At 47.5% G+C, this 19,712-nt stretch overlaps 1 protein-coding gene across 5 annotated transcripts in view; it reads right to left on the bottom strand.

Annotated features, from left to right (window-relative positions):
- Positions 1 to 19,712, bottom strand: part of FRMD4B (FERM domain containing 4B) — a 137,180-nt gene that overhangs the window by 51,097 nt on the left and 66,371 nt on the right. For all 5 annotated transcript variants that reach the window (XM_027793065.2, XM_055805444.1, XM_055805446.1 and 2 more), the window contains 4 exons: positions 13,454 to 13,519; positions 12,614 to 12,708; positions 10,294 to 10,386; positions 5,635 to 5,719 (listed from right to left, as the gene is read on the bottom strand). In XM_027793065.2, the coding sequence (XP_027648866.1) occupies positions 5,635 to 5,719; positions 10,294 to 10,386; positions 12,614 to 12,708; positions 13,454 to 13,519 (339 nt within the window). The remainder of the gene's footprint in view (positions 1 to 5,634; positions 5,720 to 10,293; positions 10,387 to 12,613; positions 12,709 to 13,453; positions 13,520 to 19,712) is intronic.

Below are 19,712 nucleotides of genomic sequence, written 5' to 3'. Positions count from 1 at the left end.
AAATTTATCATCAACATATGCGTGACCAGTTCCGACCCACTGCCTTAAAAGTATCCCAGCTACGGTCACGGGCTGTGCGGTAGCACGCTGAACATGTTACACAGCTCCCCTATCGCTGTGCAAACACACCAGCTCAGAGATGCCCATTTCACCTGAAACCAAGTGCTAGGCTTTCACTAGTTTAAATTCCAGCTGTACAGTAGATTTCAGAGATAGCTGTAAATCTAAAGCCGGCTTCTTAGAACTCAATGACAGGAGAAAAAGCTTTTAAACTGAAGTTGTCACCACTGAGGGTTTTCAGGCAGCAGTTCTCAAAACCTTGAAAGAGAGGTACATAAGGAAACAGAGCCCAGCCATACACAAAGCATCCTTCTAGCCTTTGCATCCTCCCAAAACACACATGGATAAACGAGCTTTTAACTAAGTCACTGGGAGGCCCTTCCACAGACCTGGAGATCTAAGTTTTGCCAGCTCCCACCTCCTGCTTGGTGGCCCAGGCTGTTCCTGGCAGCAGATACGCTTCTCCAAGCTCCAACCCAAAGAGCAGGGATGCTGGAGAGCAGCAGCCAGGCAGCTGGCTGGACCACACAGGGCTGAGAGGGCCTGGGGACAGCAGCATCAGACCAGGAATAAAAAAAATGGGCAGCTTGACATGAAAGGAGGGTAGGGCAAGAGGACTGGCAGCATTTGTTATATTGGCTGGCAGTCAAGGTTTGTAAACGCACCAGCGGTGAGGAAACACCGGGTGCTTTTACAAGCGCGGCAGCAAATGTTGCGTTCAGTTCACATGCAAGGAGGTGTGGGGAGGGCAAGGCCAGGAAATGCTGCGTGGGTCATGTTGGCACATCCAGCAGAGGAAGTTTATTCTTCAGGCATATAAAGCACTGGTCAAGGTGCACTGTGCAGAAGGAAGATGCTGGTGCTGATGGGGTAGTGGGTTAAGATAGGGGTGAGGTAGAAAGGAGCAGCCATGGATGCCCTGCACTCAGTGCTCAGTGACCCTTTGCTCCCGATGCAGAATTGCAACACTGCTAAAACACGATTCACAAAAGTAAAAATGAGGTCTCAGTCCTGTTGTGCTTTGGATAAAGAGGTCTCCCCCGGCTCCCTAGCTGCTTGTAGGGCCTGAGAGCAAGGTAGAGAGGGGGCTGTGCAGAGAACAGCACAGGTCATAGGGGATGCACAACTGTGGTGAGAGGCAGTAAAGGCCCCAGAGGCACAAAGGAGCTTTGGCTGTATAGAAGTGCACGGAGATAGGGGAGTGGGTGGGAAGTAGAAAGAAATGCATTTTTGGCAGCAGTGATTTTACTATCTCTCTTGTGTCCCTGCCTTGCCAAAATGTCTACAGAAATTGCAAAATGCACAAGCCCCAGATTCCTCCAACCCCTAGCAGCAAAAAGTGGTGATTTACAGAAAGGAGCAGAGAGATTTGCAGGAAGGAACATGCAGTTGAAAGGTGAGCAAAACCAGCAGGGCTATGCACTACAGAGCACAAAGCCAGCCCTCACCCTTTTCAGGGTGAGGTGAACCATTTTCAGAACGGTTATGCAGGGGTTTATTCCACTATATACTGTTCATATAATATATTACAAAAGAAAGATTATAATTAATAAAAGTATTTAATATGCTATATTATTTATTCTGAACTTTTATTCGGCTAGGAGCAAAGCCTCTCTCGAGTCATCTGGGGCAAGACAGCCAACACACACTGCCCAGCAGCTCCAGCCTAAACCCAGAGATAGCAAACTCCATCAGAGATACACCTTTCTCTTTGATTAGATAGAGACACTTCCAGGATTTCACACATAAGATAGCCCACAGATCCCTCGGAGAATACTGTAAAAACCATTCCTGATGCAGCCTCTGAACCTCTTAAGTAACAAATAAATCCTCTCCAGAGGAGGGAATGGCATGACTCTTTGCCAACGCACTGGCTGTATTCACCCAAGCCTTCAGTTGGCTCTCGTGATGCATCCTACGTGCTGGCGGGAGCCCCGACATGCACCATCTCGCATGCAGAGCAAGATCACTGTCTCACCCTCTGCTCAGGGAAGCATCGTTCTCATTTAAAGCACACAAACCATATAAGCATGAGTACCTACAAACTGCTGGGCTGTCAACACGTGTCAGTGCTTAGGAATGTCAAAAGAGCACACACACAAACTCCTCCAAGCATCAGGCCTTTGCGCCACCCTGGGTATGGGCTTTTCACACACTGTGCTCTCTGGGGAACAAGGTGCTGTGAAAACCTTGGAAACAGCTTTATGAAAGCAAAAAAACATGGCTGGCTTTTAAGCAATCTTATCCATGCAAGTCTTCCCACATGCCAGGTATTGCAGCATTTGTCCTCTGAGCCACATTCCTGGCCCACACAGAGAAGAAGCTTCATGAAAAGATCCAGGTTAGGATACTGCCCCAGCAAGGCACACTCTGGCACACCCTGTGCATTGAGGGGCACCCCTGAGCGCGTGGGCTGGGGGCAGGCTGCTGCTTTAAGATGCTGGGGTTTCCTTGCTCCATGAACAAGGCAAGAAAAAGAAAGTAGAAAGGCATTTAAAAAAAAAAGAGAAAGAAAAGCTAAACTGAGACAGGTCTGATCTCCTGGAGCTGGATTAATGACTGAGAAATGCCAGGGAACATTCCTGGCTGTCATCAGTGAGCATCAGCCTTCACTTGCTTCACCAGAACTGGGGATCTGCTCATATGCAGAAGCTGACCGCATTCATCCTGCAGCCTGTGCCTCCTTCCCCGCAGCACAACAGAGCCCGGCAGCACGGCGGGAGCGGACACGCTGTGCGAGCACATACCAGGTGCCTTTGTGCATCCTCTTGTCCACATCCCGTGGGCTTAAGTATGAGAACTGGTCTTGCATGCCCTTCATGCACTACTTGAAACCTAGAGACCAACAATTAGTTTACCAAGCAGGATAAAATATTTTTTAAATACTTCAATTGAATGTTAAAAGCCAAATGTATCTTGAAAGTAAATGAAGTGGCTTCTGCCGAAGCAGGGCTGCAAAGCCGCCCAGCACAGAGTGCTGCAGGCAGAGCAGGGCCTCTTGATTTTGTTACATGCTGTATCACCCGGTGCTGCTCGCAGAGATCCTTCTCTCAGGAGGAAGCGATGCTCCTCATCCCTCCACCGCCCACAGAAACTGGACGCAACAGGAAACCTCCGCTTCTGGCAGTTTTGCTTGCAGGAACAGGGAAGCCGGCACATTGGGTTGCTACCATTTAGAGCACAGACCTCGCAAAGCCATGGGAGGAAAATCCGAGCTAGCCTTCCTTCAAGCCTCCCCCAGGTCCTGAAGCCCTGAACTCAAACGGGTGATGCACAGTCTGCTTATTGTGGCACTCTGTGCATCATCAGCACTTCACATGCTATCAGCACTTCAGTCCAGTAATATGAAGTTATGTTGCTTGAATAATAATATTTATCCAGACAGAGATGATTCCTTATTGGTTTGATGACATGCATGTCTATGATCAGTCAGGGCAGCTTTATGCTTCTCTTCTTTGCTTTGTGCAGACGCAGACCTGTCTGGTGGAAAAGGGCCTGGGGGAGCTGGTGGGCGGCCGGCTGACCGTGAGCCGGCAGTGTGCCCGGGTGGCCAAGGCGGCCAGCGGCACCTGGCTGGTGTCCGAAGCAGCGTGGCCAGCAGGAGAGGGCAGCGCCCGTCCCCCTGCGCTGGGCGCTGGTGCGGCCGCCCCTCGGAGCCGGGGCTCAGGTTTGGACCCCTCAGCCCCAGCCAGACCCTGAGGGGCTGGAGCGTGTCCAGAGCTGGGCAGGGGCTGGGGCACAAGGCGGGGGGGGGGGCGGGGGGAGCTGGGGGGGTTCAGCCTGGAGAGGAGGGGCTGGGGGGGCTGATCGCTCTCTGCAGATGCCTGAAAAGGGGGGTAGGCTGGGCGGTGCGGGTGGGGGTTGTGTCTTCGCCCAGACAAGCCACAGGACAAGGGCAAATGGCCTCAGGTGGTGCCAGGGGAGGCTTAGGTTGGGCATCAGGAAAAAATTCTTCATGGAAAGGGTGGTCAAGCACTGGAACAGGCTGCCCGGGGAGGTGGTGAGTCACCACCCTGGGGGTGTTTAAAAGAAATATAGATGTGGCAGCTGGGAACATGGGTTAGCAGTGAGCTTGGCAGCACTGGGTTAACGGTTAGACTCAATGATCTCAAAGGTCTTTTCCAACCTAAATGATTCTATGATTCTACAAATTAAAACATTTGGGTGCAAGTATATGTGTTTATGTTGATCAGCATTTGTTTCGATAGCAGTGGCATTTTCACATTCCATCCTAAAACCAGATCCATTTTCCAGATCCAAAATAATTTGTTCTGTCTAGCTAAACTGCTCCAGTTTTCCCCAAAAGGATGACTGTGCATTGCCAAGACCTTTCACTCAGTGGCAGACATGTCAAATGGAGATCAGCTTTTTATTCGTCTTAACTAGTGAGGCCCCAAGTTCCTCAAGCATCTTTAAAACTTTAGCATGTTGTAAAAATGCACCAATTTCCTCCACTCCTCCAGAAAGCAATTCCTGTACAAAGCACAGTCACAACTTTGCCATTAACCACCTTCACGTCAGGTTTCTAATCCCACCATAAAATAACGAATACTGAATGAGAATCCTGTAAAATATGAAGCATATTAAAGGTGAAAACTTTGGCCGGCTATACCAAGCTCCACCACCAGCTCATGATACAGCACTGTTTTCCAAGAAAAGGTTGTAAGAACTGCATGACCCTCTTAGACCAACTGAATCATGAGTGAAAAAAACAAACAAACAAAAAAACAAAACCCCAACCCCCCCCCAGACGCCAAAGTTTGATATTAACTGGAAAATCCCAGAAACATCAGCATTGCTAGAGTGAAGTTCACTGAACTGCAGCTGCTACCGTACCACCAGTTATTAGGGGCATGGCACAAGCAGCTGCCACACCACTTTTTTCAGACCAAGATGTATCTGCAGCAGATCAACCTTATTTTTTTTGAGATTTTGGCCACCACATCATGAAGTAAATTGGTAAAATATATATTTTTACCAATCTGGACATTTTTAAAAAAACCAGTGGAATCTTCTTAAGCAGAGAGTAAATGCAGGAAGTATTTTAATATCTAGCTTTTAATGCTATTTTATAGAATTTATTACTTTACTACTACACTGAATGAAGGCAGGAAATCAGGGAAACAAGAAGCAAGTTCACAGCACAGGACCTTCCTCATGGAGAAAATTTGTCTTGAGACAAATTTGACTCGAGATTAGTAAAGAGATACTCACCTTGAGTGTTCACTAAGCAGTGTATAGAAGGGTACACCACTGAGACAGAGCCTGCCTGCAAAGTTACAACCCAGATTTCAAACAACTTTAAAGCTTTTGAGTATTTAAGGCTTATTCTAGTGTGGTGAACACACAGCGGGGCTGCAGAAACAGCACCAGGAAACCATCATCATCCTTACCCATTTGCCAGTGGTATCATCATTTAAGTGAAAGAGTAGAGTAAGCACGCTGAGATCTTAACACTTCAATAAGATCTAGAAATCAGATGCAACTCTTAGCAATTTTGCAGGACTATGTAGGTGGTGGAGGAGCAATAAAAGGGGGATGGACATCAAGGAGCTCCAAAGGACAGAGCGTTACCTGGTGTACACAGGACTTGGCATTCAGAAAGAACAGCTCTACTGTGGTTTTGTCCTTGAGAAAGGAAATACTTTCGATGTAGAACCTGAAAATAATAATAAAAAAAGAATTGTTACTTTCTTGAATAGGTTTCATCTTCCTCCCAAATAATTTTATTTCCTCAATGTTTTGTTCTCTAGAAATAAAATGGCACAGAGGAACTATGAGCTACTGCACTTAATTTCCTGCCTATTAGGAGAGAACAAGTAGCAAATCACCGGCCAGCAGCACACAGGGAACAACACATTCCTTGTTCAATAGATCGTAGATATCTGATGACACTTCATCTCATTTGAAAACCCTGTCAAACACCAAAGGAGCAAAGCCCATCCTGCCTATGCAAATAAAGCCTAAAGCGCAGTGGAAAAGCTAAAGTGGAAAAAGTAATTAATGCCAACGCAGATTGGGAAGCTGGCCTGACACTTTGCTGGAGGAGAGGAGCTGGCAGCAGCCCTGCATGACCTCCTCTTCCCCAGGAGAAAAGAGCAGCCACACGCTGAGACCCATTAACTTTGCTCCTAGCAAACAGGGACAAGCAAAAAAAGACTACGTGAGGAACACTTTGGGATCAGCTCCATCCCATCAGGCACATCCTAGTAGCAACGGGAACCCCAAACCCAGCTTTTTACATGGAAGGGCTGCAAACTGGCTCAGCCTTACAGACACCACTCTGTACAGTGCTCATCGCCTTCCTCCCCTTCCCTGGCTTCTGCTTCCCAGGGCCACGGGTGCATCAGAGGCACACACAAACTGAAGCAATCCCATCACTGGTTACTCTGACCTGGTCAAGGTTGGCAGATGGGTACCAGTATGTTACAGAGCTACAGCAAACATCACGTATGCCATGGGCACCCTGCAGAAAATCACACACAACCTGTCTGTGCGCTTCTCTGAGTCACTCGGGGCATCAAACCAAACAGCTCCGAGATGCATTAAATGTTGTGGAGAAAACACATCTATAATTTGAGGAGTGTGGAACTGCCAAGTCAGTTTAAAGAGAGACAAATTTGTGCGAACGTGGTCCTGTCAATCCTCCTTTAGCTGGATCTGAAAGCAGGATACTTGTTCTTCAGCTCCTTATGGAGGAGAAATGAGTTGGGTCCAGACTCTCCCACCCAATACTAGACAGAAAGTGCATTTTTTCCAGCCAAGCAAAGACTTGGACCACCAACACCACTGTCCCAGCAAACCACACCAGGGCTTCTCAGTGTCTTTCTTTTAATAGCAGGAGGACTGAATGGCCAACACAGGGCACGCAGCCCACGATGTTTATCGGAGCTAGACCGATGCCTCCTGCAGCCCCCATGGTGCTCCTAAGGCTCCTCACAGTCTCAAGCTCCGGCCACTCATTTCTTGGTGTAGGTGATTTGCAAGATACTGGACTAAGTCCACAGCAGAAGCACGGAGCACATATTAGGAAGCAGTAAATCTAGCACCTGCTGCACTTGTTAGGAACATATGCAGTATTTATGCTGTAAGTGGAGGCAATACATTAAACAGTAATTGTTTTAATATTTCGCATTCCTGCAGCATGTTCCATCAAATTAATTTTAAAGCACTCCTCAGAAAGCCTCTGCAGGATAAGGAGGTAATTTACCCATTTTACAGGCATGCAGCCCGCCCAAGGGGCAGACACAAGCTCAGCAGGCTGCCCCAGACATTTGAAAGGCTATTTGATATTTCCATGACTCACCCTCCACTGAGAACTGTAGGAGCCACAGGTACTTCCACCCTTTCTTGATCACACTGGCTATTTTTTTTTTCCCTCTCCAGCAGCTTTACTAAACTTCAGTTTACATGCACTTGTGTGTTTCTCTCCAGAAAGGCAGAGCATCAGAGGGCAGGAGGCTCACGCTTCATCCTTCCCCTACCTGCTGCCAGACCAGCCCTTCGCAGCCATGCTCCTTCCTCCATCTGCTAAGGCCTTCCTCCTCCTCCGCACCACAAAGGCAACTGTCCTCAACTAATGACCTCATTTGCAATTCCTTTCTACTAATAGCCAGACCTGGCAGAGATGTCAGGATGAGATGTCAGGCTTCAGAAGCAGGAGAGTACCCCTGGCTCTGAACAGAGGGAGCTCCCAGTCACCGCTGGCACAAACAGGAGACTGCAGGGTCCATGGAGTTAGGTAGAGCACTGGGGAGCGTTACCCCTGCCCCAGCCAGGTTCGTGCGCTCTGTTCCTTCCACGCAACAAGCTGTATGCTCTTATTGCCACGCTACAAATAGCATATTCTTCAACATATTCTCTGTGTTTGAGGACCTGGGAGGCTAAAATCTCTAGCTGCCTGAGAAAGCTGTGATGGCAATCATAAAACTTGAGCGTTTCTTTGGTTGGGGTTAATGCTGGTGGCTTGTGATGTTCGGTTTGGCCCTCTCTGTTGCAAGGTGGTCCTCTCCAAGGTGGAGTCCCAGCGACAAAGATGCACAGGGAACACCAGGCATATTTGGGAACACCATAAAGTGTATGTTCTGCTTTTATTTCTGATGTTGTCGGCATCCTTGAAACTAGAATGACGCTTTTATCAAGTCCTAAATCTGCATTAAAGAGCCCTTCACCGGCTGTGTGTACCATATGAAAACTTATGTGACTGGATTGAGTTTATGCCATCTGAAGAAGAATAATTAAAATCTGAAAGGATTATCATCTTTTTCATTACTGAACAGCAAAAGCTCAGGGCCAAGGAGTTATCAAGAAAAGGAGGTCACAACCAGATATCTGGTGATCCCAGCCCATTTCCAGTATGACTACTGGAAACTGTCCAGTGCAGCACTGAAAGACACTAAGAACTGATGCTGTTGCACATTTGCCACTTGTTATGACAAGAGCAGCTCAGTGCCCTGCCTTGTTCTAATTGTATCTCAAACCAAAGTCACACTGAAGCAGTAGTCATGGCATTTGTGGCTGAACCCACTGCAAACACTCAGAGGGCTCGCCTAGCCCCAGGTACCCCCTATCCCTGCAGCAGGGCCACCGCTGTCACACCACGTGCGGCTGGAGACGATCCAGCCCAGGGGATTGAGAGCCAGGCGCTGGGGCTCTCTGCCCGTCCCCGCCGTGCCACTCGCCCCATTCCCAGCTATGCTTTTCCATTCCAGCCATGGGCACGCACAGCCGCAGCCGTGTATTTGGGCTGATCTCCTCGGGGTTTGATTAAGGAATAGGCTGTCACAAGGCAGAGGAGTTCACATGAGGTAAGTGAACTAACCACCCAAGGCATACACCACGGAGCAAAGGCCTAGAATCGCTTACTTATCCAGAAAGTTGTAACGAAGTAGAGAGCTGCAGGTTTAAGTGGCTTTTCTGCTGGAATATCTATTTTCTACAGATCAGACAGTTTTTATATTGCCAATTATTTCTCCATCATCATCCTCCTCCTCCTGCTCTGCTCCCCATTCACTGCCCACCTCCTTGGCTCCTAAGTGCTTGTTTTGGATCTCACAACCCCACAGTAGTCAGGCTTTAAAACTAGCTTCTAGAAGTTGATCTTTTCCAAGCCCACCCCTCACACATTAACTCTTGCCCATGTTTCCGCACATCCCACCCTGGAGAGGACCACCTTGCAACAGAGAGGGCCAAACCGAACATCACAAGCCACCAGCATTAACCCCAACCAAAGAAACGCTCAAGTTTTATGATTGCCATCACAGCTTTCTCAGGCAGCTAGAGATTTTAGCCTCCCAGGTCCTCAAACACGGCGAATATGCTGAAGAACCTATCATCCCTTTTAAAATGGATTTTTAGATTTCTTTTAAAAGTGGGGAAGGGAAGAGAAGCTCTGAACTCCATCACAAATAAGCACATATTCAGCCGAAACAAAGTGCCACTTGTTTGAACCGTTCCCTCAATGACCAGGGAGCAGAGGACATAGCGAGGCGACCCAACTACACAAGAGGCTCTGCCTTGGAAGTGCTTCAAATAATTAAGCACACAAGGCATAAATTTACTGAGATATGAAAAGCAAATGAGGTCAGCCTGCTCTCATTTTCCTCATAGACTGCAAGGAAAACAAAAACTCCAACAATATTAAGAATATGATGCTTGGTCTTTTCTGCCAGCACAGCTCTGTCTCGTAGGACACGAGTGTTTTTTTCAGGCCCTTAACCAGCAGAGCTTTGCCAGCAAAAGCCCTAGAGTAATGCAATTACATTGGCCAAAATCATCACTTTGCCAGGGATTTTATTCTCTCCTGGGGACTGGCTTAAGCTGCACGAGCAAAGAAGCCATCAGCAATCCCTTTCAAGTACAGACAACCCTTAAGTAAACACGAAAAGAAAAAAGTTTAAACAAACTGTATTAAAATTTAGCACTACTAAAGATAAGCCAGGCAAAGAAGATATTTAACATATGGGGTTTTAAACAAAGAAAACCAAACACAAACCTAGGAACAATGTCCTAGTAACAGTTTAAAAAGAAGTAGGTTCCAAAGCACTTCATTTTGTACTTAAATACAAAAGAGAGCAGGACTTGTCCAGGACCTAATCTCCCTCTAAAAATAGTATATCACTTTGACATTTATTTCCTTTATCAAATCCGTAATCAGTTCTTTTAAACAAAACCCCCTGGTGATAAATAATAAACCCAAGCGGTAATGTTTTCTTTGTGGAAACAATTACTCACCTAACAGCAAAGTACAAAGTTGCCGGGCCTGGTTTCTTGGGCAAGTCATGGTCCAGGACTCTGTGATCCAGCTGCAGCCAGACGCTCTGACCTCTGTGGAAACAGGTTGGGGAGGCAGTTAGAAACTGGGGTGAGAAACAGGGAAACTGGGTCTTCTCAGGGCTCGTGTTGGCTCCAAGTGTCACTTTAAAGCATGTGATTCTATTCTGAGGCAGGCAAACATCTTACCAAATTATTTCCTTTTTTCCTAAACTTTCATATTTTGATGTAATTCACTGGTGGAGGACATTAGAGAATACTCTTTGCAGTTGTATGTTCAGCTGCAGCCCCAAAATCATAGCATGACACCCAGAAAAACTAAATATTATTGAAATACCCCCCTTTGCTATAGCTGGGGATGCTTCTGTTGACTTCTTATATCTAGCGGGGGGGGGGTGATCCATGGCAGGGGCTGGATGTTTGCCTGCAGCAGCAATGGGTCTATCTCTTTTGCTGCACAGGGGCCGCACGGCTCTGCCGCTGTACCCCCAGCCCTGCTCCGCACCACCCCAGCGTGACATAAACCCCGTTCCGAGCAGAGGGCTCACCCAGGCACGCTCCTTCCATGAGCCAGGTGTCTAAACCACAGTGCTCTGCAGCAGCTTCTCTGGCTGAAATGGGAAGGAAACCAGAAAGAAAACAAAACTCCCCCCCCCCCGACCCCAATACCCTCCCTGAGGACCCTGGGGCCAAGGGGCAGTGCAGACCCTGCGGCCGGCCCGAAAGGCTGGGGCATGGGTGCCCTCCAGAGGCCACACACTCCCTTCCAAGCACCCAGCCCAGTGCTGTACACCCAAGGCAGCCTCTGGAGTCCCACTGGTGCTGCTGGGGAAGCCAACAGCTTTTGGGTAATCCCCTGGCAACACTTTAAAGCTCACTGCGAGGAAGCGCCAGCCATCAAAAACCTCCAAGAAGAATTTCATGGCAGCTTTTCTGGGGGAAAAACGTAAGCCAAGTGCAAACAGCATCCTCAAGGGATTTACAGAAGAGCTGGAAGAAAGTATTTTCCGATGTTTGAAAGGACAAGAATGTGGCAAAAATATTCTAGGGAGGGCCCAAGATGAGAGTGGCTGGTAAAAATAACCCCCTGGTGCTGTCAGCGCTGCAGAGCGAGCGGCTCCAACCAGCTCGGTGACACCAGCCCCACACCTGGGGACAGGGACTGCCTCAGCAGGGTGGCCCCAAACACTGCTCCGACGTGACATGTAGGCGAAAGCTTCCAATCCAGGATGCCATAAAAAACAGCAACAGAGAGCAGCGGGGACTAGTACTATTCCCGTTAGACAAGAAGAGGTTTATTTAGGGGCTGTATTAGTGCACAGCTCCATTTCTCTACTGCCCTAAGCGGCTCTGCTCCAGCTTTTTTTGGGTGGCTGAAGGTACCTTCTGGAGACCCTGGTCCTGGAGAGCAGAGTCCTGCCTGAGGGTTTCGGTCCTGCGCCCAGCAGACGTGGGGAAGCATTTCAGTGCAATGCTGACAGATGAGTCTAAACACCAGCTGAGATTTCCATTAACCCAGCTGGCTCCGGGTTCATGCCATGGAAGCAGATATCCCACGGCGCTCCAGAGCCCAGCTGTAGCAGCCCACCCAGCCCACGGCAGCTGCTGGCGAAGGGTGGCAGGGACTGCCCCGCTGGCATCAGTGGTGATGACAAACTGCACCCAACATCGCCACGTGCTTGCAATATTCCAGCTGCCGGGGAGGGAGGGTTGTGCATTTTGAGCGTGTTTTGCTTTTGCAGCTCTTTTTGGGAGTCTGCAGAATAGCTTGGATACCCGAAAGCAATAGGGAATCTAGAGGAAAGCTGTTTATGGCAAGGACTAACCTCATATTCCACTGCTGCTAGGGAAGTTCAGGTTTGAAAGACTCAATAATACATTTAAGATTAAAATGCAAAGCAGTAGGAGCAATTCATTTTGAAAATAAATGAAAACCTTTTTGTTGTTACTAAAAGTGCAGAGTAGGAGAGCTCACATGGGTGTTCACATGGGAAATTATCACTGAACCTATTTTTTCACCTTGTGAGACAAACACGAAAAGTAAAAGCATCAGGAGGAAGGTATTTTACAACCGGTTTGTGCCCAGAAGATATTTTCCAATTATTTTCTGGTTTGTGCCTTCCCCTTTCCCCAGCCAAGCAGCACAAGTGCAAGGTAGGAAAATCTTTCTTCTTCAAAAGAAAAACTCAATTTTCCATCATGCTGAGCTGCCACAGTGTCGGGGATAGGTTTCACGTTGCAATAATCACACAGCTGTTTAAAAATAAATTAACATACTTACGTATCATCTATAAATGTTATCCCAAAATACTCCTTTTCTTTCAGGTTGAAGTGTGAGGCCACCAGATCCAGTAATTCCCGAGATAAAAGTTTGGGCTATTGAAAGAATAAGAACCATTTAATTCGTTTCAGTCCAGGCTTTTCATACAGAGTAAAAAAAAATTCTGCAAATACTGACTTTAAGTACACATGGCTGAGTTAAAACCCTGTAGTACAACTCAGTGCAGAAGTGGCTCCATCAGTCTCCGGGCAGCCGGATTTAGTGTCACCATGGAGCTGTGTGGGACATGCGGAGCATGGGGAGGCAATTGCATACTTAATCCAAGACATCGAAGTGCCTAGCCTGACCGCTGCTTTCTGGGGCAGAAAGGCAGCAGCTCGGGCTTTCCTGCAATTACAGCAGGAGAAAATTGTCAATTAAGAAAATACTGTGTACTAGAGGGTCTTGTGCTTTGGCTTCTGTTGTGGGAATAAAATACATTTCGAAAAACTTTTCTTCTCTTCCAAATTACAATAAACCACTACTCACAGGGGGTGTATTTAAAAACTTCATGAATTTTGGTGAAAGCAGAGCAGATGAAAAATTGAATGTAGAACTGACAGCAGATATTTTGCCCACCATGCACCAGTGTCCAAGGGAAACCCTCCTGCTAATTCAAGTCTGAGGAAGGGCACGCATGCCTGAAAGCACGGCTGTTCACTCCGCTTCTGTGAGTTGCTCCAATAAAAGATACAACTTTTCTTCAACCACCACTTATGCATCAGCCCCCAGGCAGCACTGCTGAAGAAAAGCAGCAATCTGGCACTGTGTGACTAGCGCTCAAGAGAGAGGGGTCCTCACCTGAACCAGCAGCTCCAAGTTCCTGTCATCGAGGAGATGCACCTGGCAGTGCCGGCCCTCTGTCATCTGCAAAGACAGCAACACAGCCCCCTGAGGAAGGGCAGGATCCACGGCTTTCCCGGCTTGCACCCAACCATATGTGGCTCAGGGGCAAGGGCAGCCTGCAGCAAGCATCTAATCTGCACCGATAAGTGAATCGACTCCGTACTGAGCTGAGTGTCCTTCTCCAAGGACTCAGTCTGGGGAGCTGCCCCAGCTCCCATCAGCTTTGAGCTGGAATTAAGGGTGCTTAGCAGCGCTCAGGATCAGATAACAACATAAATGATGCAAGAATTTAATCTGAGAATGAACCAGCCTGGCTAGTACTATAGCCACAGGCAGCAGGAATGGCCTTTCGTGACCAAGGACCCATGAAACCCTCCCGTCCAGCCACCCCTCCCTGCAGATGGGTCAGCCTACGTTTGGTCTGTTGGCAGAGGACCTGGTCTCCAGTCTCGGTGGAGTCTCCACCAGCACATTAGCCGTCTCCCTTGGCTAACTTCTCCCAAGTACGAGAAGTCATTGCCTCCATAGGATTCTTTATACAGGTGCTCGCACACGTCAAGACAGGTGCTCAAATTGGATGATTAAGAACGGGGTGAGCTTTGCAGCCTCTGGTGTTATATCCGGACCACCTACTTCGTATCACATTCATCTCTGCAAACAAAGAGTCTTCCTCTCTTCAATAGGCAAGCAATTCAGAAATAGCTGCACATTATGCCCTTTTAATATCTGCCCTTTGAAATTTAATACATTTCCATGAAAGCTTTTACATTATTTAAAATCTGCTCTAATTCTGGGCCTCTCAGCAGCCTCAGCAAGGACCAGCTTCGCAACACTCCCCAGGCGGGAGCTGGGGAAGGAAACCTCGCCTTTTTATTTATTCTCCCAGCCTCAGAAAGACTCATTTCCCTGACAGCGCAAGCTTCTCATGGACTATAAATTCTGAGCTGTGAGCAGAGGCTGAGGGTGGTTTGCTTAGATAGGGGGTCCCAGAGGGATTAAATGGCAACACACAGTGGTTTCTCCTTTCACATCCCTCTGGATCTGCAGGGATGGGGGACAAGGACAGGGCTCAGCTTACTGCCACCAGCATCCCCCCATCACCTCCCATCCTTGGATGCTGTACATCCAAACCTTATAAAAAGTTAAAAATAAATACAATTTAAACCTGATTGCAGTAAAACTGAAAAGAGACCTGCTGCCTCCCCGCAGCGCTGCCCTGCTCCCATGCCAGGGCTGCAGAGACACAGCCTCTTCCGTCACCACTCAGCCCTTTCAGCCCTAAGAAGCCAAATTAACAAAGCTTTATTGTTTCAACTAATTGAGCTCATTTTGACCAAAAGCAGAGAGGGATTCTCCTCCTGAGGAGCTCTGGAAACAGGTCAGAGATGAGTGCCTGCAAGCACAACTGGCTAGTGGCCGGGAAAAGGGGCTGCAGCGTCTGCGGCACCGGGACTGACAACCTCTGGCACTGCTAAACATGGATCAACACACCACCCACTGAAACAGCAATAGTGGTAAAAGGACCATTTGCAAAGCACGTCTAGCTGAAAGAAACCCCTCCCTTTTAATTTCTCCTACTGCTACGAATGTGAATTTGTACAGAAGCGGCAGATGAAGAACAACCTGTTGTGCGTGCAGGGGTGCAGAGCAAAGGCTGCACCATCAAGGAGATAGTGATGTTCTCCAGGCAAACCACAGCTGCACTCCTTGGTGCTGCACCCTGCAAAGGCATCATCCCAGAGCTGCTCCAGCCCCATGCCCTGCACTCCCAGCAAGATACCACTTCCAGTGCTTTATACTTGGGGTTTTGGAAGCAAAGCTGCACCACCCCAATTCCAGCTTCCAGCGCACTCCCTGCGATTTATCCGCTCACCAAACACACTGCCTGGAGCCCTTAAATTCACTATGATCTCATCACAGGTCCATTTATTCCCCAGAACTGAAGGTCTGCCATTGCACACTCATAACTAAGTTACATGTCACCGTCAACTAATCATTTCATCAGCCCACCCTTCAAGGTGGTGCATATTTCTGGCTCTGACACACTGTTACCAATCTGCCCCTGTTGCAAAGCACCTGATCCAATAGTGTTTTTAAATCATTTCCCATCTGTTGCTCTGAGATAGCACAAGGGTTGCCATTATTTAATTCCTAGCTGCTTTTGCTTTCACCCAGTGAAATCACATTAATCACTTCTGACTTGTAATTGTCTCAGTTTGTTGTTAAGTAAAAAAGGTTTCTATTACAGCAAACACATCCACAAAGCCTTGTGCTAAGGAGAAAGGAAGGTTGCTGGGAAGATTAAAACATGAAAAAAATACCGACCACAATCTGTGCTTCTATTCAGCTATCCAAGGTAATTACAAAGCACCTTAAAAGTAAAGCAATTAAGCCTCATGACACTCCTGAATACAGGCAAGACACAATTAGCCCCAACATCATTGATGAAAAACCTTGGACACTGCTTAAAAGCCCAATTTAGAGATAATATTCAGTATCTGAGTCTCCAGGAATCTCATCTCTGAACAAGTCATACAGCTGCTTCCCAGAGGACTGGAAAGCTCAGTCAAGAAGCTGCAGAAAATGCCGGGGTGCTCGGTGATACAGCACCGTGAAATGCCATTCCTGTGACAAACCTGACAGCTCCAGCCTGTATCCCTGGAGTTCTATGCAGCCATGGACGTGTGTCACCCCAGGAAAGCTGTCGCATGGTGGGACACAACAGCAATATCCCCAGCCATGAAAATGCCTGCTGCTGGCTGTAGGTCAAGGAAAAGGGGGGCTCTGGAGCCCTTAGTTTGCTGCTTGCACCCCTTTGCCCCCCCACCCACATCCCTGCTAAGATGCCTTCTCCACCTGGGCTTGAGTGGCACAGCATTGATACTCACTGTGTGGCACCCAAGCCCGGTCGAGGAACACAGTTCTGCTGGAGTGACCACCAGCTTTGCATTTGCAGGCTCCAGTCCCTACCAAAGCTGTGTTAACCAGGGCAGTCCGGACACCAGCCTTTATCCTCCTCTTGCAGAGCCAAGGCTGCAGCAACCAGCACCCTGGCTCCTGCAGCTGTGCAAGAGCTCACTCCAAGTATCCCCACCCCATTCCTGATGGGGCAGAGAGCACTTCACTTGGCTTGCTCTGTACTTACAAACACAATCAGAAGCAAATCATTCCCAGTTACTACTGCAGAACAACCCAAGCCCATCCTGCATCAGGAATGTCACCCATCAGAGAGGTCATCTCCAGTAGACTATTCTCGCCCCGCGGAGCTGCCCTCCCATGCAGACAGGGCTCCTATATACGAGACCATACTCACATTTTGCAAGCCTCGTTTGTACAGGGGGCAGAACCAGAAGCTTCAGAGGCTACTGCAGCCACCAGCCCATCTCACCAGGTTTGGAGCATCAGTCACCTTCCAGCAGCCCCACATTGTCTCAGCACAGGGACACAGAGGTGTGACATTGCCATGCCACAGCCATTGCCACACGCTCCAGCACAGTCACAGGTATCAATTGTCTGCTCTGGTCTTCTCTTGCCTGAAGAAAAGCTGGAGAGCTTCATAAAGAGGACTTCACCACTATAGTTTCACTAGATACAGAAAGGATTTTGGCCATGGAAGAATGCCTCCAGCTCAGCTGAGACACTGAGCTCCTGGAGCCAAAGCAAAGGACTCATTTTTAAATCCCCCAAGGACACTGGCGTGGTTTATTTCCCCACAGTATATCCACTCACAGGCCTGTTTCCTTGGGCTCAGGGAAGGGACTTGTACCGGGCTCCCTGGCTCTCAGGGCTCCTCAGAGACCCAACACCCTGGGAGCCCCTTGCAGATACATCTTCTTTCATCTTTAATTCAGTACGCCTTGCTAATCTGAACAATATAATTGATTTTCTATGTAGTTGGACCCATCCATTATGAGATGAGCACAGCTGTCTGGCTCAGTTATGAGGTGGCATGAGCAGTTTGAGATATATATACATGCATCTGGGTTTTCATTATATTCTCATTGATTTTGCATTGTCTGTACAAATGAACAATTTTGTTATATTTTTGCAACATGCCCCCAAGTTGGTCTTTTGAGCAGTTATTTTTAAAAGCCTGCTAATATTTCAGCTATTACCCAGTAAAAGAAGTAGCAGCATAAAATTCATGAAGTATCCCTATATCTTATCTCATTCCCAATAGGAAATAAGCTGAGCAACATAACGCACAGCCCCATTTTTGGCAAAACCAAGATACTGGGATGCTGGATTCTTATTTTTTCCCAAAATCACTCATATGCTCTGCACACAAGAAGGCAAGAGCTCCTCAAAAATAGAGAGAAGTGAAAAAGGAGACAAACACTGTCCAATGCAGAAATGCAGTAATATCAAAACCCTGCAGCCCCTCCTAACTTACAGGCAGGCGACTTTCAGCAAGAACCTGGTTTACCCAGAGCTTCAGTGAGAGAGACAAATAATGAAGAAACACACAATTCTCAATATATTCATATGTGGAAATTAAAGCATAGGAGAGATATTGTGATTCCATATAGCTGGTGAACATGGAAAGGTTTCATATAGCTGGGGAAAAAAACCCAAATTTTTTCCTCTATCTCACTCATAACACAAAAAATAAGACAAATTCTCCAGCTAAAAATCAAGGCAGATTTTCCAAAACACCAGTCCTTTAAAACAAAAAACAACAGCAGCAACAAAAAAAAAAAAAAACAACCACAAAACACAAAACCCAAAAAGAACACAACACAAAAACCACCAAAAATAAACCACACCCCCCAAAATAAATAATGGGAAAAAAACCCCAAACAACAACAAAACAAACAGGAAAAGAACCCAAACCTGCTTCTTGGCTACTTAAACCAATTCCCTGTGATATCCTGAGCCTGAACGTTTATTTGGGGGGGGGGGGGGGGGGGGGGGGGGGAAACATATACAGGATATTTATGCTATTTCTCTTCAGCAGAAACATCCTCCCTATTCGAAGCTGGTTGTTACATGCAATATTTTTAGACACTCATCTGTGTCATCCAGTTAGGAAAAAAATAAGAAAACGAAAAAAATAATTGGACAAAGTGTAAACAGGAAACCTCAAAAAACTTAAGCCCAAAAAAAAAGCCAACAGAATAACTCATCTCCTGAAGTATAGCTTAGGAATGGGAAAAACCTAAAGGATCCAGGTCAGAAGCAAACCCAAAGGTGTTGCACTCCCCGCAAACCAGATTTCACCTCCCAGAATGGGGCAATTTAGAGGCACCGCTCAGCGTAGCCAGCCAGATGTGTCACCGACTCCTATTTTTAAGCCTTGTTTTAAGAAAGTCTGGAGTCTTCGCTACTAGGGAAAGCCAAGAAACCTCCAAACCCTAACGACTCTGTGGCCGGAGGGGAGAGGATTATACATAAACTGCACATAATTGAGACAAAATTAGTAACTGTTTCTACCATCAAAACACTCAGAGGTCTGCGCCTGCATCCCAGCTGCTCTTATTTGGGATGTGCCACGATTCGGGCTCCAGCAGCCCCTGTGCACGCACTTCTGGCACACCAGCGTCACACCGATGGCTAACTGATGTGCCCGGGGACAGGACGGCTGTGCTGGGCTCCTGCAGCCACATAAATATGCATCGCTGGAAGCTTTAAAACCAACCTTGCCCATCCAGTAAGGCTTCATATTTTTAATACCCCAAACTCCAGGAGAAATCTTTTGCAAGTAGCAAACCTCTGCCCCCCCATTCTCTTACTCTTCTCTCCAGAGAAACCCTTTTGTTCGGGCACGGGTGTTACTGAGCTCCCACGGGGGCTCTGCCTGCAAACCCCCAGCCCCTTGTGACTCTGGGGATTCAGTCCCAGCTGCACAGAACTGCAGATACTATTTCCATGAGCTCCTTGCAAGGTAACCACATGAAATTACACTTCACTGGCAGGTGAGTAAGCTCCAGAAGATATTTTACAGGCAGAATTAAAACCAACCCTGCATTCATGCATCCAGTGATGAGAGGAAAGGGGAATCATTCTCACTAAATGGCTGCACACAAAGCCTTCAACCTGCAGTTTTAAAAGCGAAAAATTGGACCGCAGTGCGTCATTAGCACATGGATTATAAAAACTGGCTCATTTATTCCTGAACCAGGCATATAACTTCACGGTGGCTCAAGCAGTCAGAGCACTGAAGAAAATCATACAGATAACAAAAAGCAAAAGAGCAATATTCCCACTCACAAGA

This window comes from Falco peregrinus, chromosome 5 (assembly GCF_023634155.1).
Source record: "Falco peregrinus isolate bFalPer1 chromosome 5, bFalPer1.pri, whole genome shotgun sequence".
Lineage (NCBI taxonomy): Eukaryota > Metazoa > Chordata > Aves > Falconiformes > Falconidae > Falco > Falco peregrinus.
This window is presented reverse-complemented; position numbering and strand designations above follow the sequence as displayed.